The sequence below is a fragment of the Poecilia formosa genome, unplaced genomic scaffold (genome assembly GCF_000485575.1).
Source record: "Poecilia formosa unplaced genomic scaffold, Poecilia_formosa-5.1.2 Scaffold586, whole genome shotgun sequence".
Taxonomy (NCBI): domain Eukaryota; kingdom Metazoa; phylum Chordata; class Actinopteri; order Cyprinodontiformes; family Poeciliidae; genus Poecilia; species Poecilia formosa.
In genome coordinates, this window is record NW_006800525.1 from 191373 (window position 1) to 215883 (window position 24511).

At 39.4% G+C, this 24511-nt stretch overlaps 2 protein-coding genes across 2 annotated transcripts; one reads left to right on the forward strand and one right to left on the reverse strand.

Moving 5' to 3' along the window:
- Positions 1-237: 237 nt before the first annotated feature.
- LOC103129858 (capping actin protein of muscle Z-line subunit alpha 3) lies at positions 238-5956 on the forward strand. Its single transcript, XM_007541075.2, has 10 exons — positions 238-394; positions 1725-1788; positions 2308-2359; positions 2539-2602; positions 2686-2892; positions 2963-3042; positions 3165-3243; positions 4132-4203; positions 4313-4375; positions 4475-5956. Exons 1-10 carry the CDS (start codon positions 356-358, stop codon positions 4613-4615), a joined length of 861 nt encoding a protein of 286 aa, XP_007541137.1. The 5' UTR covers positions 238-355; the 3' UTR covers positions 4616-5956.
- LOC103129857 (CTTNBP2 N-terminal-like protein) lies at positions 5350-24511 on the reverse strand. The gene is made up of 5 exons (XM_007541073.2): positions 24398-24511; positions 21053-21160; positions 12185-12436; positions 11706-11813; positions 5350-9903 (listed from the first exon to the last, which is right to left on the reverse strand). Exons 1-5 carry the CDS (start codon positions 24401-24403, stop codon positions 8632-8634), a joined length of 1746 nt encoding a protein of 581 aa, XP_007541135.1. The 5' UTR covers positions 24404-24511; the 3' UTR covers positions 5350-8631.

Here is a 24511-nt window from a genome sequence, read left to right on the forward strand (position 1 = left end):
CCATTTGTCCCCATAAATTTCTTTTTATTATTTATGTTTACAACATATTACGATTTTAGATTGTAGTATAAAAATGTATCTAAAAGGCAAACTAAGAAGGTGTAACATGGCATATCGAATTTCTCTTATTTTGTCGAACAGGAAAGAAGACAAGAATGAACACAGCTGGCTCTTGATGTCTATCTAGTTTTCATTTACCGTTTAAAAAGTTGCTCCACCCTGCTTATAAAGTTATAGACAAAGATGCATTCGCATTTGTTTTAAACGAAATTTAAATATTGGAAATCGACAGTTGCCGCTGCAGTGAACCTTTCAGTCAGCTGGGGTAGGTGGGGTTATATTACAGGAAGCCAAGATGGCTGACTTTGAGGAGCCGCTGTCAGATGAAGAGAAGGTTTGAACGCTAATTCTTTGCTTTCTGTTTATTTATCTTACTTGTATTGTCGAATAAGTTATTAGGTTTTTATGCATTAAATATCGCGGGCTGGAAATTTAATGTCAGAGTCCGAAAACTTATTGAAATTGTAAACTTGTGTTAAAGCTATCATTAGCTAACAAGCCAATGCTAGAGAAGTTTGGCTAGCCGCGGTATCAAGTGTTATTGAGGGTGGTTAACCTGTCCGACGCCCTGTTCTAGTAAAATGACATGCCTTTTACTGAAGCAGTAACTCGTACTTCCTCAAACTGCATTGTGGTTTCCACAATATTATTTTTTTTTTTCAAAATGGCTTAAGTAAGTTCCCCCTCCAAAAAAAAAAAAAAAAACAGTCGCTAACATTAGCAGCTAACGTTACTTTTGCTGTGGATTTCTGGGTCAAACAGATTCAGTTGCAGCTCAAATCTTCACTCGGCTTGACATCACTATAGATACTTCCAGCTTAGGGTGAGCTGCAACAGTGGCACTTCACTTTGCATGATCTCAGGGACTGACAAAGTTCATAGAAGAGGTAACACAAGTCTGAACTGCCATTCTGCCACGTAAGGTAAATCGACATATATGGTCAGAATACAGATACACGGGATTTTAACACTGCAAAGAAGCGAGCTAGGCGACATTCCTCTGATAATATGAGCAAACTACTCCACAGGTCTGTTGACTTTGCGCTGTTAAACACCGGTAAAGGTGACGCTACTGTTTTTACAAAGGTACAAACAACTCAAACAAATGTTTACTCTGGAATTCTTTTTTTTTTTTTTTAATTATCATAAGTCGTTTGTCTAATAGACATCAGAAATGAAGAGAAATTATCCACAAACGCACATATTTTTCTGCTCTTCAGTTAGTTACTGCAATTGAATACCCTTTTTGATTCAATATGTTTATTACATTGTTGACCTTTTAATCATTTTAGTTATGTTCATTACTGTATAACGTGTTATCACTGTTAAACTGTTGACTTTTAAATAATAATAGATTTAGCTTGTGCTAGTCTTCAAATTGAATATTGTAATGACACACTTTTATCAGTGCTTTCATGAGTTCAACAGTGGAAAGAGTTTATTCAGCACAGTAGAAAAAACAATCTAAATAATAATGTGTTTGGAGTTTGAATACTGCAGTAGTTTATTATTATATTATTCCAGGATACATTTTGTGCAGTTTTTTTCACAGTATGTCATGAAATTTATGAGCTTGTCTAGACTAGTGTGTTTATTATATTTTAACCATGGTTATTTATTGTCAAATATATAATAATTGTATGAATTCATTCATTTTATTTCAGGTCCGCATAGCGGCCAACTTTGTGACTCATGCTCCACCTGGAGAGTTCAATGAGGTCTTCAATGGTAAGAAGTTGGCAAGTCCTGAATGTTTTAAGTTAAAAAAAATCTTTATTGGCAATGATCTGACTCCAGGAAAATTGACTATTTATCAGTAATGTGCCTCAAATTGCACCATACAGCTATGGAGAGCCGTTTTATTCACAGATGACTAAATGGATGATGTTATTTACGAATAATTACTAAATTAATAAACACTTTATCAAGAAATAAAGGTCCTATTTTATAGAATATTTGTAAATAATTCATAAGTAATAGTGTTTAATTTTGAACAAAAAGGCTTTCCGTACACAAGTGCATTTGTCTTTAACAGCACTTTAGTAACCAGTACTGATGAGTCAGAAAATGCCTCGATGTGAATGCCGACCTGCAGGTTCAGATTGAAGGATTTCTCTTGCTAAAAGCTTTTACAGTAAAATGATGATGTGGTAATCATTACAGAACTTAGTAATGAGTTTTTATTGTACATTTTTTAAATTGTTTGCCCTCTAGAAAGCACTTAATGGTTTCTCTTTGTCTCTCTAGATGTTCGGCTTCTTCTCAATAATGACAACCTCCTCAGAGAGGGGGCGTCACAGTAAGTAACATCTGACCTTCATCAGAAATGCAAATAATCATTCAATCATTTAGTCAATTTGAAAGTGTGAACATCTTCAAATGTGTTGTCTTCCAGTCTGTGCAAAGCCTATTCTTTAATTACTTTTTGACTTTTTTTAATATCGGCTTTGTTTTTGTTCAAACACTTTTTTTTTCCAGGTCATTTGCCCAGTACAACATGGATCAGTTTACTCCTGCCAAAATCGAGGGATATGAAGAACCGGTAGGCTTTGTTCAGAAAACTAAATGATAGAAAAGGTTTATACGGGACAATTCTTCAGTATTCTTGTCGATTTTTTTTCTTAGGTCCTGATCACAGAGCATGGTGACTTGGGTCAGGGACGATTCTTGGATCCTCGTAACCGTTTATCGTTTCGCTTCGATCACTTGAGGAAAGAGGTCAGCGACGTTCAGCCGTACGACGGAGAGGGGGCTCTGAGAAGCTGGAGGGATGCTTGTGATACTGCCCTTAGTGTCTACGTCAAAGAGCACTACCTTTCAGGATTCTCCACGGTACGTTGCACCAGAGCCTTGGGCTGCATAAAATTGAGCATCGTTTACTTATAATATCTGTATGTTGCAGGTTTATGAGAAAACAGTTGATGGTCAGCAGACGATTATAGCCTGCATCGAGGGACATCAGTTTCAACCCAAAAACTTCTGGTACAGTTTTCTTTCTTAAAATAAATATTTAATATCACATCCAAATGTTTTAATAAAGTAACTTTACCATGTAGCTTTGTGTTGCCTGCAAAGTAATGCCTGCTCTGCTTTTTCCTACAAAGGAATGGTCGCTGCAGGTCAGAGTGGAAGATGACTCTGGGTCAGTCCACAGCTCATGTGGTTGGAGTTTTGAAAATTCAGGTCAGTGAGGGAATCTAATTTCAGATCAGGACTACATAAATCATTCAAAGTAGACTTGCAACATTTTTGTCTCTTCCATTTAATGTTGTAATAAACATAGCCATTTGCTATTTTGCTTCACGCAGGACGTTACCAATATTTTTAAGGCTATTGAACAAAATTTCACTCCGTTCATGGAAACAATAAATTGAATTTCCTGTCCACTTTTTTTTGTGTGGATTGTTTAGCGAAAGGCTCTTACGAAATTGTATAGCAAAACTCTCTGAAAATCTACATTGGATGCCCCCAACTAAAAATCTTTTATAATTCCATATAATGTGCCAGAGATGGGATAATTCACCCCTCAGATGGAACTAAGATCCACTGGTCTCCAGCCCGGTTCCGCAGGGCTCACTGTCCTGCAGGCTTTTGATTAAACTTGAAAGACTGTGGATCCTGGGGTCAGCATGGCACGAGGGAATAAGTACTGCAGCACATAGCTACTGATTGTGCAGAGCTAACACCTGTTTAGTCTTGTTAATTCTAAGATGCAACCGTTGTAAATCCATGGGTTTCTTTTTGAAGGCAAGTTTTTCCTGTAGTTCTCCTTGAAAAACCTGACAGTGAAGCAGTTCAGTGATAGAGTAGCTACCAACTGTGTAAACCTGTGTGGAATAGAGTTACTCTCCCTATTCCTTATGATCTGGGAAGTACTCCAGTCCCGGTGTTTTGACAGAAAAGTTTAATAAAAGTTGTGTAAAGCACAAAAGGTTTATTTTTCTTTCATTAGTAAATTGCCTTATATTTCAATGATAATGTTGTTGATGTGTTTCAAAGATACGAGAGCTTTACCAGGAGTTTATGGACTAGTATTTAAACATCCTAATAAAGCATTATGTCTTTGTTCAGGTGCACTATTATGAAGATGGGAACGTCCAGCTGGTCAGCCATAAGGAGGTTGAAAACTCAGTACCCGTGACTGTAAGTGACAGTTCTGTATGATCTCCGCTATAATTTGCTAACAGTTTAAGATGACTTACTCAGCTGCAGAATTAGAATACATAGGATGATTTTATGTTTCATCTTGCAGAGTGAAAGCCAAACTGCGAAGGAATTTATTGACCTAATTAGGTCTGCGGAAAACGAATACCAGGTACATATCAGATGTTTTTATATACTTGACCCCACACACTTTGCGATTGTTCATAAAAAAAAACATTTTAATATTGGTACTTTGTTTTGTTGCCCTAAGACTGCAATCATTGAAAACTACCACACCATGTCTGACACGACATTCAAGGCCCTGCGTCGCCAGCTGCCTGTCACACGCACCAAGATCGACTGGAATAAGATCTTAAGCTACAAGATTGGGAAGGAAATGCAGAATGTCTAGAAGAGGGTCAGGTAATGACCAGGATGATGCACACTCCTGTGGGCCCACAACCCATCTATATATGCGCAAGGACTAACCAAAGCATAACTATATTAATGCGGGGGAAGGAAGTAAAATAAAAATGTAACTCAATGTTTGCAGACAGTTGGGCACAAATATGTCTGTTAGAAGGAAGGTGTTGGTATTACAAAAATAACAATAATGATCATGGTTTGGAGAATGGTGTTACTTTTATTTTTAATCTGTGTTCGGACAGTGCAGGGCTGTGCTCAGGACTGCGTTGTGGAAAAAAAAAAAAAAAACCTGTTCTCTGTTTAAGGAATTGCAGAACTCCATAGCTTCAGGTTACAAAATTCAGATATTCGTCTTTGTGAAACTAATCCCGAGCTGCGTTCAGAGTTGCAGCTCTCTGCACACAGGGCACAAAGCAGCTGCTGACAAAATTCAAGCACACAATCTCATATCAGGGTTTGACTTTAGTAGAACGTGAATTTTCTGAAAGGTTGTTTTTCTTGTCATTGTTTACCTTGCATGATTGGACTGAAAATCAACTTCACTTGTGGAATTGTTACATGGTCAGAAAAGGAAATTATTAGGTTACATGTCAACAGAAAGATGGTTATAGTATTGCTTCTCTGTAATGCATAATCCAAATGACATTTATAGCATTTAAATACAGCCCAAAGCCTGACACAGCCCTGTTGTACAAGTGCTCCGACAGCTGTATGTTTTTCTGTCAGGTTTGCGGGAATGTTCACTTGTTTTCTCTGTTGAGCTCCACTAATGCGTTATCTCTCCGTTCATGCAAGTTGTGAGGACAGAACTAAGATAAAGCCACCTCTGCTCTGCTGCATCCATTAAACATCCTCTGTTCTCTTTTTGGTATCAACTTTGCTGTAAATCGTTTTCCTTTTGTTACGAAGGAAAGCATCGTCATATTAACCAAAATTTATTTGCCAAAATCTCTTTCCTATGGTAAAGAACTCCATCTTCCTGCTCTTGTGTGTAAAATTTCTATTTTAATATGCTGTCTTTTTCTTGGAGTCTTAGTACATTGCACTCATAATTGTTCTGACTGTGTATAAGTCGATGCCAAGTGAATGCAAAGCAGTCGCCATATGGCAAGATGATATACTGTAAATGTAGCGTGACTCCTATCAGGCAACATCATTCTCTGTTCTACATGTCTTATGAGTTGGCTGGCACCCGATCAGTTACTTGTTAGCTATGCTATGTGCTGTGTTCAAACGTCAATATACAGTATAATACAACTGTGTGCCGATCAGTTACAAAGTTAAAGACTATACTGCCCCACCCTGTTCAAATAAACTGACTTACAATCCAATTATTTACTTCTTTCCTTGATAAATGTACACCGATATAAACACAATTGGTAATAAATTGTTTATTACCAAAAATAATAAACACATAAAAAAAAATAGTTTTATAAACGGCTAATCCTCATTTCTGTGTTTTTGGGTTGTTGGCATCACAGCAGAAACGAGGGCAAAAGCCTCTGTAGATGCTGGTTGTAGAGCAATGTGACTGAGTTAAAACGTGTTAAAACTGGTTCAGCCTTGTGACTGAGGCGGAGTTTCACGACCATAACGGATGCTACCAAGAACGGAAAGGCTGAAGGAAACAGTGAGAATGATTGTCAACAGTCGTCGTTTTTCCATCTGATTGGTTTCGGTGCATTTGTACCACTGGTGAAATGAGCTGAAATCTGAAAAGGAAAATGAATACACAACTCTGAAAAAACAAACAAACCAGAGTTTAGTTCCAAGAGAGCCTTTGCTAGTATGAAAGCAGCTTTCTTCTCACTTTGCAAAGACCTGTAAAAACTTTACACGCTGAAGATATTAATGTCTCGCCTTTTGGTGCTCGGAGTCAACTGAACAATCAAAAAACTTGCAAGTTAGCAAACTCAACTGATTTGGACTAAAGAAAACATGTGAGAAAAAGCCCTAAACAACGGACAAATATTTGTTCCAGCTTATCGTATTTTGCATGTGTGAGCAGAACCTGAATAAACGGTTAAATATTCATAACATCACATTTAATAATGACATCTGGCACTTCCACTCTGTAGTGGTCATCTTCATGAGTTGCTTCCATGTGTTTTGTTGTAGCCAAATTTTCAGTTGCTAATCACCCTTATGTGATGTCATCAGAGGCTCATGCCCATAGAAGTTTGCCCAAAGTAGATTTTATCTCTGTTAAAAAGCAACTTAAAACAAATCAAATAGAAAATCTGACCATCACACGCTGTTCTATAGGTGAAACGGCATAGTGTTCCCATCAGGAGCTCCAAATATACTGCTGTTGTTTTATTAGCTCAGACTGTAAGAAAGACAGATGATTCATCACTTGAAGGAATGGACAATTTATTTAAAGCACTGAATACTTAGCGTGTTAATGATATGAGCATTTACTAGTGATAAAAGAACAGAACCCCAGACAGGTTGTACATATATGACTTTAAATAAATTGGCAAATCTAATGTGATGAAGTCGATTACTGCTTTCAAAATAAAAAAAAAATGTTAAAAAATAAAGTGGTAGACCAACAAAAATAAAATAATCTCGTGTGTAGTTCGTCTACAAGACACAGTTCTATATAAAATTGACACACACACATACATATACAGTATAAATTGTCGCAATTGTGTATCAAAGTATGAACATCTAAAATATTTACTGCGTGGCATAATGAAGCAACATTTTCAGCTTGTGTAGAGCAGAATTCAACATTCCCTGGATATGCTGTGTTCATAAAAATTGTGCTGATGTGTAGTCGATGCAGTGCAAAATGTGCTCTCCCTTTTTCAAGACAAGTCTCAGTGTTTTCATGACAAGTAAAAACAAACACATGCATCACATGTTCATTCGTAGGAAAAGATTTCTTGACATATTTACAATAAAAAAAAAAAAACTAAAAAAAAAACGTGGTCCATCTCCATAAAAAATTGCATAGGGACTCACAATAAAAGCATTTAAAAACCTTTTTTTGTCTTTGTAAAATTGTAATAGCTACATGCTTGCTATGCTCTACTAGCCGTACATTTGAGAAACCCTCTTTATTTTGGGTTTGCTTGTGGACAAACTCTTTGTTTGAGTTGCAAAGGTTTGACGAGTAAATCCATAAGTGAAAACAAACAAATCACTAGCTCAGCACAACTCCAGTCCGTTTGATTTGTCAGAATTTAAGCTTGGTTTTTACTGATGGTTGATGCTCAAACTCATAGTTAAAATTCAGAAATTTGACATTTAGTGTAACTTCATAATGATGTAAAACATAAAAACTAACTTCAATAAAGGAATTTGTAATCTCTTTTAAATCATTTTTACCAATTGTTTCTCATGTTGTGCTTTTGAGGTAGGAACAAACAATGCATCCAGTATACACCACTTTGAAAATGCATTCATACTTCAAACTTTTTCATGTTTTCCACTTTATAACCACAAACCTTTATGTATTGCATTTATATTTCAAGTGATAGACCAATGCAAAGTTTAGCAGACAAAACACCACATGGTTCACACTTTAGTTTTTACAAAGAAAATATAAAAATGTGTAATGCATTCACCCCCTTTTACTGCGATACCGCTACATAAAATTTAGTGCCTTAATTCTGCTGATTAGTAAACTGAATTCCTCTGGGTAATAAATTAGTCCCAGATGTTTGTTATAGAATATTACCGAACAAACCGCATCACCAAGACCAAGGAACGCAGCAGACAGGTCAGAAAATGGTGGCTGCAAAAACTATTTACTCAGAGGATCAGCAAACAAATGCTACTTTGCACTAGCCTATCTCGCGTTATGGCTACAACCTACAACACATCGATGGTTGAAGCTATAATGTGAAAAAAGTTTAAAGGGTATGAAAAATTTTTTTACAAGGCGTTTTAATTTTCAATGCCAATATTCAATGTCTTAAACTTAGTTAACATCAGAAACTGAAGTAGCTGATTTCTTCAACAATTAGCTTGCACGGTCTGGAATGTTAGGCACTAGGATAAGACCAGGTCTGATTCCTTGGCTCCCTCCTGCCCACTGCTGCTGTGCCCACAGTTCCCCGTAAGCTCTGGGAAGAGGCTGGTCCGAGGAGAGTGATTTGGGGAACCCGGAGTTGGACTCATGCCGGGCCTTTTAGGTGGAATTGGAGGAGGATGGGTCTTCTCTGAACGAGGAGTGAGAGGAGAGCGAAAGCACGGAGATAATGGCCCTGAAGAAGGCGACCTCCCCCCCGTAGGAGATGCGGCCAGATTGCGGTAGTCTGTGCCAAATGGTGAGTTGTTAATTGGCGCGGACTTCACTCCGGCCTGCTGGCTGGTGAAGCGGGACAGCACCTGAGTGACTGTGCTGCGGGCCAGCTGCTTAGCCGGGCTGTGCTCTGGCGGAGGAGGGGTGGATGCGGTGGTTGGAGAGAGGTCCCTGGGGGAAAGAGGCCCACCGTGCTGCTGCTGATCGAGCTCGGCCTGACTCTGGAACTTGTGTCTGGCGGCCTGAAATCTCTGATTGACTCCAGCCTGGTAGGACTGAAGGAAGCCCGGGCTGCCCAGACGCTTCGCTAGAACTGGAGAGGAAACGGGGGAGGAGGAGAGGGAAGAGGAGGCCGTGCTGGAGGGAGAGTGAGGATGAGGAAAGGGGTGAATAGGGGAATGGAGAAGGGTTCCACCTCCATTATCCACTCCGTTTTCTGCTCCTTTCACTTCATGTGTTAATGGTTCTGTCTCTTTATGAGACTGAAGGCCATTGACCTTTGGTACGGTAGAGGATTTTGGAGTAATCTTTCCATCCGTCTCAGTCTGAACAGAACTGGACACCATCTTGCCCTGTGACTCCTTCACCTCGGCCGCAGCCTCTTTTACCTCATATTTACTTTCCTGAGGCTCAGCCAACCTTTTTCTAAGTTCTTTCACTTGTTTTTCAAGCTCTCTGCCCTTTTCCTCCTCTGCCTCTAGTCTGGCTTTCAGCTGCTCTCTTTCGGCATCAAACTCAGCCGTCTGCCTCTCCGACTTGACCTCCAGCTGGGCCACCCTGTTCTTCTCGTACTCAAGAACTTGCTGGAGCTTCTCGAGGGCGCAGGTCTCTTCCTGCAGCAGCATGTGGAGCTGAGAGACCTTCTGCGCCTCCTCTTGAGCTTGGCTGCTGGCCTTCTGGAGCTCCAGCGTCAGACTGGAGGAGAGCTGCTGCTCCTGGGTCAGCGACTCCTCCACCTTGCTCACCACTTGTGCCTGTTCCTTCTCCAACCTCTGCACCGTTGCATGCTCCACCTCCAGCTTAGAAAAGAGAAACAGAAATGTGAAGGCGAGCGGGTCTTCCACTTTTGGCCACAAGGAGGCAACACTGTGCTGCTTGTTTGACAACACAAAAGCTTTTTTATTTTTTTTATCCTATTTTTTGCACAAAACATTTTAAAATCAAAATGATCTTTAATTCTATCCACACTATGCATGCTGTAAAATACTTTTATCGCTGTATTTAGTATTCTTACTGTTAGTCATTTATGTAACATTAAATTATTAGAAAGTTTAATTTACTTTACTAAACTAAACACATAATCTAAATGGGACCCACAATTTTACATTTACAAAGTTTTACATTTCTGGTGGGAATGCGAGACCTACTTCTATCTAATCTTTCCTGGACCTCTTTAGATATGCTTCTCCTAAGCAAACCACGCCTGAATCATAAAGAGGTAGGATAAAAAAAAACATGAAATATGTGTCATCAAAGTGTCCGAAGAGGCACAGAAAGGAGGTCATTGTTCATGTTTCACCTTGTAAAAGAATTATCTGCTTGCTTGGCATGTTTATGGACAGTCCAGTTGCTTTTCGGTCATCAGAGGGTGAATGGGCTGGTTCTAACCTTTGTTGAGTATTAAAAGGAAATAGGAGGTGATGAAATACAGCCATGTGTTTGAAAGGAAAAGGCAGGAGAGCCTAAAGAAGTCACTGAGGGGACCCTGTGTTACATAAGGCCCCTGTGTAATTGTGCGCTCACAGCGTGTGTTTGCCAGCTGACCTTGCATTCGACGTGAACATCCATTATCTCAGGTTTCCTGAGGCCATAAAGCCCCATGGCTGCTGGACAACTGAACAATGGCCTCTTCCTCATCTGTTTCCCATGGAACAGTTATGAGGCTTGTGCATACAGTAAGAGCGCCTCTGTGCGTGTGTAAATTTCATAAAGGCCAAGCCCTCTCCACCCTTCTGGGTTACACAGAGGAGCTACCTCTGACGCATCTCTGCTCATTTTGTTTTTGATCGCAGCAAGACTATTTTTTTAAAGAAAAAGCATGCGGTGCGGACGGTCACGTGAGACAGAAACAGAATTATCTTCAACAGATGTTCCCATCTGCAGCGTATTACACAAGTGCTCACACCCCTTGGGCTTTTTCATATTTTGTCACATTACTGTGCCGCAAACTTCAAAGAATTTTATTGGGGCTTTAGGAGAAAATCCAGGGATCTGCCACAATTACAATCAAAGCAGCTATTTTTGCCCTCAGTCCATCCAAATAAACCTCATCTAGAGCCATGCATGGCCTTTGAAAAACAATAACTTAAGATTTGTGATAAAATGTCTACTATGAATTTGTTATCAACAACAACAACAAAAAACTTGTGCAAAAAAGAGATTGGGTCCGTTTTCTTTCATTTTTTTCTTTCTTTCAAACTGATGTAAAATGGCACAAAGTTTTCAACTAAATCACAAGAAAAATAAATCTAAATTGTCGATCTGTTGTGAAAATTCACTTTTACAAAAGCTTTTAAAACCTGCATTTGTTATTATATTCAGTTTAAACACATTGGTTGTCTATTTATTACTTTTAGCCTTTTCACGGAAGCTGCAAAAGACCCAAAGAGCCATTTGTGGCTCCAGAATTGAAGGCTGAAGTTGCTAACCAGCTGAAAAAAAAAACAAAAAACATTTCATATTGTAGATTCAATGTGACAAAACCTGAAAGTGTTCAAGAAACATAAGATGTTTTTACAGTACAAGGCACTCACATAGTAACAGTTTTCTGTGAGCTTGACATGTCACACACACACACACACACACACACACACACACACACCTGTTGCAGAAGCTTATCTCTTTCTGTCTCGAGAACAAAGACATAGTCGGCACGCCGAGCAGATTCCTGGACACACCGCTGTTTCTCCTCCTCCAGAGCGGTGATCATCTTGAACAATGACACAGACAAGTGATAACATTAGGAGCTAATGTGTAGACAGGTTTAGTGAAGCGCGTGAAAGCAATGTAGTTCTCGTTAAGTTATTTACAGGTAAAGTCAGGGCGCAATAACCTAGTTGTAAACAAAACAAGCTGATTTAGTCCATCTATACATTTATGTAACTCCAACAAAGATCAAATTTGCAGTAGAAATAAAGACAAACCCTCCCCTAAGCCATGGAGCTCACTACACTACATATTCACACAACAAATTCAGTGACCAAATTTCCCGCCTTATGTGACTTTGGCCGCGTTGCAACCTCAAATCGCAGACCTGAAACACGAACTACTGACTGCATATGGGCATCGTTTGCTATTTACCCTCCTGTGCCTGCTCTCGGCAGCAGCCAACTGTCCCATCATCCTCTCCTGCATCCTCTTACAGTGAGTCATGACCAGTTTCAGCACAGCCAGAGGGTTTGGGCCCACCGCCCGGCCATGCGGATGTGCTTGGGGTTGCCTGATTGCGGTCTGGCGCTCTGCGGCTTCTTCGTCCCGCTGCAGGGCCAGGAATGGATCGCTGAGGTCATACTGCCCATAGCGGTCTTGGACAAACTCATCTCGGTGTTGGGCCTGAGGACACACAACAAATATGCAGAGTTAGGGACTTCTGTTAGGTAACTGAGGACGGGGCTCACCTTTAATTGTGTGCGACTAAGCGTGTTTATTTTTAAAAACATAACTAGAGAAGGGTTTTCTTCTTATGAACAAATATAGAATTATAATAAAAAACAGAGGCAAAAAGAGACTACGTTTTTAAAAAGCAAAGGAAAAAGTTGTTAATTCCCACTTGTGTGTTTTGGTTGATGACATCACAAGAGGTACGGCACACAATGCTAAGTGGAGGCTTGATGGATTTTAACTTTCAGTTACATCTGGTAGAATTCAAAACCTGCCACCATGTGGCTTATTGTTGCAAAGTTGTTGTTTTTTTTTTCTAAAATCCAGGCAGTCAAATATATCTGAGATGCTTTGGTCCAATGGTGTAAACACATCTGAAAAAGGAATTTAAATAAGAACACGCAAATGAGGAAAATCAAGATAAACAGAATTAGACGTTGCCATAGTAAGTTTGTCTTTGTGAGAGTATCTTGTTAAAAATAACGTTTTACAGCTACCAAAAATAATTAGAAAAACTAACAGTGGCAGGTTGCAATATAAGTGACAAACTATATCTGGAGTGAGTTCCATCTATTTTACTGAAAATCCTGGGACGCGACTATGTCAAACTATATTTTAGCAGGACACACACTCAGAAAAAAGACATGCAGGCATGTTTGTGTTCGTATGTCTTCATATGTGTTCAGGAAGTCTGCGCCGGGCGCTGTTATCATCAGCAGGAGAGCAAGCAGATGGCCGTTCCTATCAACCTAAACACAAAGAGATGAGGCGCTGCTGTCCCACCCCCACATGGGGCAGATGTTAACTCCTCCCCGGAGATGCAGGGGTGAAGGATTGAGACATTAAACATCTTCCTTACTCACATACATTACTTGCTTCTAAAAAAAAAGAAAAAAAAAAAAAAAAAAAAAAAAAAAAAGGTAAAATTATATTAAACTTGTTTAAAGACAAATACTAAACTATGGCTAACAAAGTCTTATGGAAAACTAGACTTTATGGCGCATATGTTAAGCTGTTTTAAGTGAAACAGTATGGGGCCTCATTGACCTCCACCCTGGTCACAGTGTCATCAGGGGGTCTCATTAGCTTCACAACAGTTTGTTGGTTTGCGTTCTTGGGGCATTCGGGGTCAGTTTTGTGTCTCGGTGATTAAAGCACAGGCGGAAGGGTTCACACCGTTTGACATCAGGACACCTATAATTTTCTCCTTATGCAGTCTTCAGCAGAATCTCTAGACCACGAGCTTACACTGCACCACTAAGTGTCGCTCCGTTCTTGAGTCAGACCTCCTCATTTCTCAGGTTTTTGTCAGCTTCTTTTCCCGTGTGCCTCCAGAAATTGGCCCGTTTGAACACACATTCACTCCCTGAGGGCTCGGAGCAAGAATTGTGTATTTGTGGCTTGTTTTCAGTTTGAACCAAGACTATGGCTCTATGCTGAGGAAACTTAACAGAACTTGAACTCTCTCAGTTTTTTTTTTTTTCTTTTCTTTTTACAATATTACGCTTTGCCTCCAGATCGGATACAGTGCTCTTCAAAGCTTGTATTGTTTATACTTTTGCAAGAAAACTTTGAATTAATTTGTGAGTAAGCCAGCATGTTTATGTGCATTTCACTTTAAACTAGACCTGCTAAATGTCAAAATCTGTGCTCTTCTATGGTTGGCCTTACGCTACAGGCTTTAAATAGACCATTAAACACTGCACTTTGAGTGTGTGCAGAGGCCCAGTCCTGCATGAGGCTTTTTTTTTTGTCAGGATAGGTCTGATCATAATGACAGGGTGTGTTTTCCTTTATGACAGGGCACAACAGGCGAACCCTGCCGGCTGCCGGGCTCTTATCCCTGCCCGGCAGCTGATGACAAATGCTCCTTATAGCAAGTCGTGGGAAAGTACACATTATTTGTGAATAATTTACAGCTGTATTTTGTATTCTGGATGATGTTGAATTTTAATAAATGTACTTGAGTGTGTCACCTTCTATTGGATTCCTTGCAGCGAAAGGTGTGAGTTTGAAAAAAAAAAGAAAGAAAAAAAGATTTTTTTTCACCTGGAAACACTGTCAGTCACCTACAGCCTCGGGGGGGGGGAACAGGCCTCTGTAAGCTGAACTCAGACACAGAGTCCTGTTCCCCCCTGTCAGATAATGAAGTCAGCAGTGAACATGAACAAAACTCCCAGCAGCCAAATGTACTGGTTGCATTTCTCCAATTACAAATCTAAAGTTCTCATTTCGACTCAGCTGCAACTATCACCGGCAAAGAGCAAAGGACATTCACATACCTCCCGCGGCTTGTGTTCACGAGACACAGAAGTATCTGTGTCTCGTGAACTTATCAGATTTTGCAACCACAAATATCAGTGTCTTTTATAGGAACTTTATGTGACAGACCGACACAAAGTGACACGTAGCTTCGGGGGGGAAAGGAAAATTGAATTGTTTTATTTCATTATTTCTCATTACAAATAAAAAATCAGAAAAGTGCGGTGTGCATAAGTATTCTGAACCACCTTGAAAGGGTCACAAATTCACATCTTTTATGGCTATCTGTTGTTAAACAATTCCAGTTCAGTCAGGTTGCATAGCAACATTTTAAACCTCGCCACACATTCCCCCATTATATTTAGGTATGGATATTGATTGGGCCATCGTAGCAGATAAATATTCTTTGATCTAATCAGGTCTTTTTCTAGGTGTGGTTGTATGTTTATTAGTTATTGTGATGCTGAAAGGCAAACCAGCCTCAAGTCTATTGCAGCTCCAAACATGTTTTCTTCCATGACATTCTTGTATTTAGTTCTGCCTGTCTTCACAGGGAATGTGTAGTCACTATTCCCTGTGCGAGTCACATTTGGGCTGCGCCACACTGCTTTCTTTCAACAATGACTTCTAGCCACTCTTACATTGAAACCATACTCACAGTGCAAGACATACAGCCGTCCTGCAGATCTTCAATCTGAGCGTTGAATGCCTTATCATCCCCATGTTATCGGGATGATAAGGCTTAATTCATGGCACACAAAATATAATGTCCTATGAAGTGTTGCATCCACAGAGTCTTTGTAATTATGTTTTTGCAGACTCTGGTATTGTACATTTTAAGCATGTTTTAGCATACAGCTTCAATAATCTATATTAAAGGGAAACAACAAATATAAATGAAAAGATTAATTTAACTTAATAAAAAACATTTTCCCATTTGGAGAATCAACTTTTTATAAACAATAAAATTTGACATTTAGACAATTCTGAGTCTGTTAAAACTAACTATTCAAGCCGACATTTGCAAGCCATACGTCTGATATACACCACATATATCTGTTTTAAAACATAATTTTGCAAAGAACTTCTGAAACTGTGAAAATATTAGGTTTATACATTTTCCAAACACTTTAGTCATTGATGTCCTGAAATTAAATCATAAATAGTCCTATTCTTGTATACCTGTTATGGTTCAGATTTTTCTCAAAAAGAAAACAAATTAGCACTACTATTGTAAAAAAGTAACAGCTTTCACAGGAAGGAGACTAAATTACCACCATTAAAAGTGAAAAGCTACAATAGCTGCTGAAGCTAAAATCCCCTGTTTAGCTTGCTGAAAGGAAACCTAGAAAAAAAAAAAAACTGGTGCTTTCCTTTATAGCTAAAAATGTAAAGTGATGTAAATTGCTCACTAGTTTCATTTTTAAATGTCCATTGAGCTCAGTCTTAAGTGCTCCAACTCCTTTGAGATTGAGAACTAATGGCAGAAAAATGAACTTGTCTGGGCAAGTGTTCCACTTCTAGACAATACTTGGCCTGGGAACAGGATTAAAGTCTCTAAATAAAAACTGAATGAACTGCAGAAAGACAGAGCTGAGATTGTAGACCTCTCCTTTATTAAGCGTAATTAGCTGTGTGCTTAGAACTCAAACCGTATCCCCCGCACCTGCCACCCACACATTAACCACAGATGGCATTTAGATAAACACAAAGCACCAAAACAAACATCTCAGAGTAATGTTTAACTGCCTGAAAAACTCAGTTTCTGATGAAACAGAGAAGCGGCTTGTTGTCAGCCCTTGAACACACATTTCTTTGGGCATAACATGTAGTGTCACTGGGTGGAACAAGGAAATACTTTGGTTTATCTTCAGAAGGAGTCAAATATTAAACTGTGAGGCAATTCGTTGGCCTGTTGCCTGGGTGTACCGTCATGAGAAATTCACTTTTCTATATATTTGCTGTGAATGGCAGTGTTAGGACATTTATTTATAATCAGGATCTAGATAAAAAATTGGGACAAATAAGCACAATAAAGTAATAAACTAAGTTTATGTTACTCTAATTGTCAAACTGTCACTGCAGTGCAGTATGCACTGGTGCCACCAGGTCAGGCCTAACATAACATACACAGTTTCAAATCTTTAAAAGGGAACCTTATTGATACTTTCTGCTCCGGTTTTCTTTTTCAAACATGTCCAAATTGGGCTTTGCCTCTCGAGTAGCTTTAGTGTACACACTCTTATCTGCAAGGCCCACTCCTGCCAGGCTCTATTGTTTATGAAGTCAGGAAAACATGTCAGCCTGCAAAAATAGACAAAACATTTTAGGACTACAGGATGTGACATCATGTGGAAAAAAGAAAAAAAGTGCTGACAAAGAAAGCAACAGGTTGACCACACAAAACACATTTCTCAGCCAAACAAAACTAAGCAACTTCAGCTGTCAAACAGCAACACACCTCGAATACACAGGTGTGTATCTGAAGAGCAAATGTGCAGATATAACCTGAGTAAGAAGCTTACATAAATTTGTCAGTCAAAATGCTAACTTGAGGTTTTAATGTATTTATCTGAACTGTCATTTGTGTGGTGGGCTAATATACAACACAGCTTCAAATGCTTTTATATTGTGAATTTTCTCTAATGTTTCAGAGAAGGCTTTGAGAGAGCCATTACAGAAACCTAAATCTAGCCTGCTACATTCAACTCTAAGCTAATATTCACCTTTGTTTAGCACCAGTGCCCTGGTGGACATTTTTTCTTTTATTTCATCAGTAACATCAGCAGTAGAACAGCCCCACAGAATAATAACACCACCACCATGCTTATCATGGAGTTGGACACAGTGATTTAAAAGTCTTAGCTAAATTTCTCCAAAAAGCCTTTTGATCATTCCAGTGAAATAGTTGAATCTTTCTCATCTGGTCATAAAACCTTTTGTCCTGACAGTATTTGGCTAAGCATGAAGAGATTCTGCTTTTTTTTTTTGTCAGCGTCCTTTCAGCACTTGTTGATGTGAAACTTGTTATATTGGAGAAAGAGACACTGGTTTTCCAATAACTTCCAGTTTATCATATGATTTAGCTTGGTTGAGCACCATAACCAATCTACCTCCATGTGAGGGTGACAGCTTTGTCCAGATGAAAGACACTACGTTCTAACAGGAGAAAAGACGCCTAGTGTCCATCCAAACTCTTTTGGACCTCTACTCAAGATGCTCACTTAAAAGTCAATGTGAGGTAACCATCAAATTTCTGATCAGCAGAATGGACAAACATCCAACTAGAAGCATGAGAATAATTAGAATAATTATTAATCAAATATGGTGTGTATTTATTTATGCGTGTATGTATAATTTTGACCCTGTGTGAATTAGAGAAATCCTGCAAAAATATTTTCTTTTACTGTCTTCAAGGTTTATGTTAGATTTTCAGTCCGCCACAAAAAAAAAGACAATAGTTCACATAACTCATCACCTCTCTCCCCCTCCAAACTAATTCATACAGGGTATTTCTGAATGTAAACAAACCTCTAACCGTGTGTTGTTTAACCTTTTAACTTTCATTTCTTTTCAGCTGCAGAAACTCTGTCTGCACTGCATTTGAACCATGATAATAATAGCTCGAGATCTCTACAGATAAGGACGATTGTCAGCTTGAAAGATACGCCACACCTCTTGGAATGCAGAAGTTGCCTGGTGTAAGTGCACAGGAATTTTCCCTCTAGATAAACTGCTACTCCGCTTCCTTAGCAATGAGAACTGGAAACGGTACAATCGAGAATCTGTAGAGACAAGTCCCAAAGGTGATGACATCCAGCTTGCATATGATGAACTCTGCTCGACTGCCTGGTTTCATGGGTATTTTGCGTAGTGGAAGGCCTACAATCTAATATATATGTGGGTCTGTGTACGTAATCGTATCGAACACGTAAGATAAGTAGTCAAGAACTGCTTCAAGACGAACATTATAGTCAACGCTTGCAGCATAACAGCAAAACATTCAAAATATAAGTAAACATCACAGGCACCTAATTGGTGATCATAGATGGAGTTTATTTACTTCCCTACTCGCCCTGGAGATTTCCTATACGCTAATTACCCCGGCTATGACTAGGCAGCGGTTTGCTGCACGGGCCCTCGGCGGGAACAAGGGAAGTCGGTCATTTGAGCCTGTGACACAGTAAAGACTCAACAGAGAGGTTGTGGTTAAACATCAAAAGTGTCCCCCACAGTGTGGCTGTGTTTGAATGTGAGGGAACGAGGAGAACATGAAAGCAGCTTTAAGGTGCAGTTGTCCTAGGGGCATCACTGAGTGAGTGTATCAAACACAGCACGCTTCATATTTCAGTGGGTTTTGTTGGTGTGAATTTTTCCCATTCCATTGAAATGAGGTCCTTTCATAATAGTGGCTGCAAAGCCTTCCAGATAATTTACTCCATAAAGGTCTGTATAGGGAATCACGATAGACATGTTCTCTCTTCCAACTTCAGCGATCACAACTTTAGATCGAAAGTGAAGTATTTATTTCCTTAACAGTTTCACTCATGCTCGGTACAGCTGCTGTTAGCCGTGAGTGTGAAAAGTGTCCGGCAGCATGGAGAAAGCTAATTGGACCAGACACGTACACTGACAAGCATTGTTCCTGGGGGAAAGCTGCGCTCTTTCACTTGAGCTTGAGTGAAAGAGCTTGCAGAGAACTGAATGAGGGGTTTAGGAACAACTGGAGAGACAGTCCCTTTATCAGCGGATGCCACAGAGATTGTTGCTGAGTTACATCCGTGTAATGTGTGCTTTGGCGAGTTAAGCTGTCCAAATTGACAGCATTCACATGCTGACTGGGTTAGTTCTGCCCACAAAGGAAGCGCACCGTGCATGTTCCTCCTTTCGTCACATTCAAAGCCAGTGCTACGCGTTCCAAGCTCAGCTGGATCCAGACAAGACGACTATTGTAAGGTCTGAAGCATGGCATGGAGTCAACATGCCACATGTATGGGCTGGTTACTGCTATCAAGTTATGTCAAGATTTTGCAAAGTTTCGAAATCACAAATGTTTCTGTGAAACACCTTTGATGGTTTATAAAGTTCTGCTTAATGACACACCATACCTGTCTGTGATCAGAGATTTCTCCATCAGTTTGGAGCATAGAGTATCAGCTTTCCCTCATCTGCTGCGCTTAACTGTTGATCAGCTGGCTGAAAGAACACCAAACCTTTGTGTTGTTTACATACTAGACAAATTTGTTTGTAAGTAAATATGCTGTATTTGCCCCTCCTCCCCCCCAAAAAAAGAGAACACACAACCAAACAGTGAAAACTACAACCTGATCTATACCTCTCAGTCCATTCTACTGTCTGCTTGACATGGAGCTAGTGTGACGTAAGTATTATTGTCTGTACCCACCCATTAGGGACTGCTAGGAGCCTCCACAGACGTCCTTAAATAGCACAGATTTATTTGACCGGGTTGACTGCGAGTGCTGCCAGGACAATAACACTCCCGTTCAATGGGTGGTGCCAAACACAGCGCATTTTGTTTTTTTTTTAAAAAAGCAGCGAGCTAAATCACAAGCTGGGAATAAAAACAAAGACACTTGTTTTTTAAGAAACACACCGCGGCGAGATACTGGTGGTTTTCCCAGCGTGGATATATCACAACTCACTCACAAAACTAAATTGATATTCTGATGAGAAATTGCTCGGATCACTCTTTCTGGCTCTTCCCTTCTCAACTGACAGCGTTTTAACGAGTGCATCGCCGGCCTTTATGAGCCTGTAGTAAAAGCTGTGTATTACAGATGGTCGCGTGGTGGTTCAGCTGAGCTAAATATAGTCAGAAAATGAGTTCAAAGTGTTTAACTCTAAACAAAACCTTCTGTTTATGTTTTATAGAGTAAAACTGATGTGAAAGCAATTTATTTCCCAAGACATATTTGAGACCTAACAACTGATGACAGACTGGTAAACCACTTGGCCATATCCACATCTAAAGAAGTCCCAAAAACTGGTCTGACCAGTAATAATACTGTTCCTCTGTTGGATTAAAAGGCCTTAGAAGCCGGAATGGCCCCCGCTCCATTGTCCTCTCAAAGCTGTTTCCTCCGGTTCCTGTTTACGCATCCCCTCCCAGTTTGTTCACATTCTTTCACGAAGAATAAAGTGAAACCTTTAGCACTAATTGATGTTTTATTTAATGAACTGCTTAGACGGCGCTAACATTACAGGATATTTTATGGTCTTCTGGTTTTTAAATGTGGAACAAGCGTGGTGCCGTCCGCAGGGGAGATGCTGTGGTTTTAAACTCACTCTGAGGGTGTGTATGACTACATCCTGGGCCTCCAGTTCTCCCTCCAGGATACTGAGGAGAGTCAGCAGCTCTGCTCGGCTTAGAGCCTCCACGTTCATCTTCTCCACCTGAGATGAGAAAGACAGAGAATTAAACATATAATCAAACATAACGGCATTTCGGAAAATCAAATCCCAGGAAAAGCTCCGGGATTTGATTTCTGGCCCATACTGTCCTGCTTATTGTGTGTTTGATCGTGAGTGGTACAGAAGTAATTTACAATGAGACTTGGGGGTCCCATCTGTGGCCTCACAGTGTTGCGCTCAGGGTTATAAACAGGAAGCCATTAGCATATCTGCCCATTTTATTGCACAGGGACAGGGAACAGTTGCCTGTTTTATTCTGTCTCAAATGTCAGCAAAAATATGTGTACGCTTTAGATCTTAAGGCTAATGTTTCATAATTTTCTGCACCTAATTTTTTTCCCCTTCTTTTTTAATTGTTTTACATCTGCGCCACTGTGCTCTTTATCTGATGTGTTGTGTGATTCATCTGCTATGTCCTGTGTGGTCAGAGAAGCCAGACATGACACACACATCCCACATCTGACCTCATCTATAAGAGTGTAAGAAACCCAAAACAGTTATCTCAAATTTCTGGAATGTGGCTGCTCCCTTCAGTGTTAATTAAATGTTTGACAAGGTATGTGTCAGCTGTGAAGTCAGATAACCGATGCTTGATAATAATCAGCTTATCGCCCCCTCCACACCCACCACACGCTGTGTTTTAATAAGACACCATGGTGCAAGAACAACTGACGTTGCACTAAATATTCCCAGAAGTAACATTATTCCTACTCAAGAGTTTGTCTAACGTGTGGGTCCCAAATCAAAAGCAGGCCTGCTTCATACTGTGTTGGAAAGGTTTTTCACATTAAAGTTACTTAATTAAACACATACTATCGGAATTTTACGTGACTGACAGACACAAAGCAGTGCATAGTTGCTTTATAAAAAGAAAAGGATTCGTCGTTTATGAAACTTTACACAAAAACAAAATCTAAAAAGTGAAAATGTATTCAGCCTGGTTTATTTGGATACCCCTAAATAAAATACAGTTCAAGCAAATGTTCCCAGAATTCCCTTAATAGGATTCAAATGGGTGTAAATTAATTGTCACTATTTATAGAACTGTCCCGTGAAGACCATTAGATTGCTTTTGGAGAATGTTAGTGAACAAACATAAAAAAACACCAAAGAACAAAGGAGAGAAGTCGGGAATAAAATTATGTATAAGTTTAAATCAGGGTTTTGCTATGGAAACAAAACCCCAAGAAAGAACTTTGTATGAAAACGGAAAGATGACGGCATAACTGCAAACCTATTAAGACATGGTTTCCATCTAAGCTGACAGGTCAAACAAGTAGAGCATAACTGACCGAATCAGCTAAACTCCGGAGGAGCTGGAGAGATTCATAGCTCAGGTGGGAGAATATGTCGAAAAGACAACTATTACTTGTCTGCTTTACAAATCTGGCCGTTAAAGAAAAGATTATAAGTGTTTAAAGGCATGTAGGAAAGAGACGAGAAACACATAAAACGAGGGGCTTGGGTCAGATGAGAGCAGAATTAACAGGAAACCAAGACGACACATCACTCTAAAAACACCAGCCAACCTCGTGATGTGTAAATGCGTTTCTAAAACAATAAAGTGAAGCTGTTGAATCTGTTAGGACTTGATGGGAATAACTATGGATCAGAAGGACAAATTTAAGAAAAAAAACCCCAACAACTTTGTATTGTGCTATTTTGTAAATAGCACTTGGCGAAACTTGCAGTGCAAATAAGGCTTTTAGAGACAAACACCAAAAGAATACCAGCTGTAATAACATGCAGCAAAATGAGGTTTCAACAAAGTGTTGAATCCGAGGGCCTAGATAGCAATGCCCAGCACACTTAACTTATTTTCAAAAAACTTTAAAAACATGTGTTTTTTTTTTTTTTCTTTCCATGACACATTATGTGCTACATTTTATTAGTCAATAGCATAAAACCAGCATAAAGAGCATTTCAGCGTGTGGCTATAAAAAGTTAAAATAGTCTAAATACTTTTGCCATGCACTAGATCTTTTCCAACTTCTTTTTTTCAGTCTAATAAAATATTTGTGAAGCCAACTGACTAATTATTTAACAAACCTTCCCTTTTCATCTCACAGTCATGCAGTTTGCAAGAGTTTACTTTTTAACCAAAGCATTCCAAGCACATTCTCTGACTCTCCAAAATTCCTATGTGCTTTCTGTGGCTCACCGCACATTCACAACAAAGCAAAAGAGTGTGAACTAATTTACCAACTTGTTATGTATCTCAAGGGTGGCCAGTCTTGCCCAAACGCATACTTTTAAGTCAGTGAAAACATTACTGTGCATTGTGGCTGTCAGTCCTAACTCCCTGCAATGATACCTGATATCACGGCTTATAAATCAACTACCATGGAAAATCATTCCAGCATTCCAGGGATACCCACACCATGGGAATAGTCTGAAGTAAATTGCTGAGACCCACTTTGAAGCCCACATGCTTTTAAGTGGCAGCTTTGCAGTTTGCATAGATGCTGATAGATTACTTAGAAACTGCAGTGATATTATTGAGGTCCACATTTAGAAATCAGAGATATTCAAAGTAACTTACGGCTTAGTGGGGGGACAAAAATGGCAGAGTGAGAAAGAAGAAACTGTCACCGGATATAATTCATAGTTTGTTTCTACGTTTACTTCCATCTGTAAAGTTAGCTCAGGGACTAGTCAATCTGGATACATGCTGGTAATGATTGAGTGTGTTTTTGTGCTTTACACAAGATCACTGTGCTTGTTGAGGAGCAGTGGATCCACCTGCCGACATGAGCCTTTGTCTGATACATGGCTCTATCATTATTTTTTCTCAAATTATGCTATTCAGTTCAATTACAAAGTGACACAGGCCTCACAAATACATCACACAATAGCCATCATCCATCGACGGCCTGCAGTGAAAATGGCAAAATCAATAATGAATCATTATTGTTTAAGTACTATTACCATAGCTACAATTGAAAGAAAAAAAATTGAAATCCTGTTATAGCTCAATTTATTTAACATCATAACTTAAAAAAAACAAAACAAAAAAAAACAATAAATACATGTATGCAATCCAGACAGTTTAACTTAAAAGTTTACTTGAATTGCAAAGCCAATCATCGTGAAAAATAATTAACATTATGTGACCAACACATGCAATTATCCATTTTTGCCTTTGAGCCAATAAGAAAGCTATAAGTACGAAATAAATAAGAGGTCCATGTTTACCCCGGGCATACCGTGTGAACATACCTTCATGCGCTCTTGTCTGGTCGCATTAATTGTTTCCCAAAACCAGAAACGAGACTCCACAACAGCATGAATCAATGCACTCCACTGTCACAGGCGCTCCTGCTCTCAGGCGAG

Bases quoted from the DNA above. Each gene is read 5' to 3' on its own strand.
- LOC103129857 (XM_007541073.2), bottom strand. The intron at 12,437-21,052 runs GTGAGTTTAAAA...GTGTGTCCTCAG, and splicing joins TAGTCATACACACCCTCAGA to GCCCAACACCGAGATGAGTT. The intron at 11,814-12,184 runs GTAAATAGCAAA...TCATTGTTCAAG, and splicing joins CCGAGAGCAGGCACAGGAGG to ATGATCACCGCTCTGGAGGA.
- LOC103129858 (XM_007541075.2), top strand. From the start codon at position 356: ATGGCTGACTTTGAGGAGCCGCTGTCAGATGAAGAGAAG. The intron at 2,603-2,685 runs GTAGGCTTTGTT...TTTTTTTCTTAG, and splicing joins TCGAGGGATATGAAGAACCG to GTCCTGATCACAGAGCATGG. The intron at 4,204-4,312 runs GTAAGTGACAGT...TTCATCTTGCAG, and splicing joins AAAACTCAGTACCCGTGACT to AGTGAAAGCCAAACTGCGAA.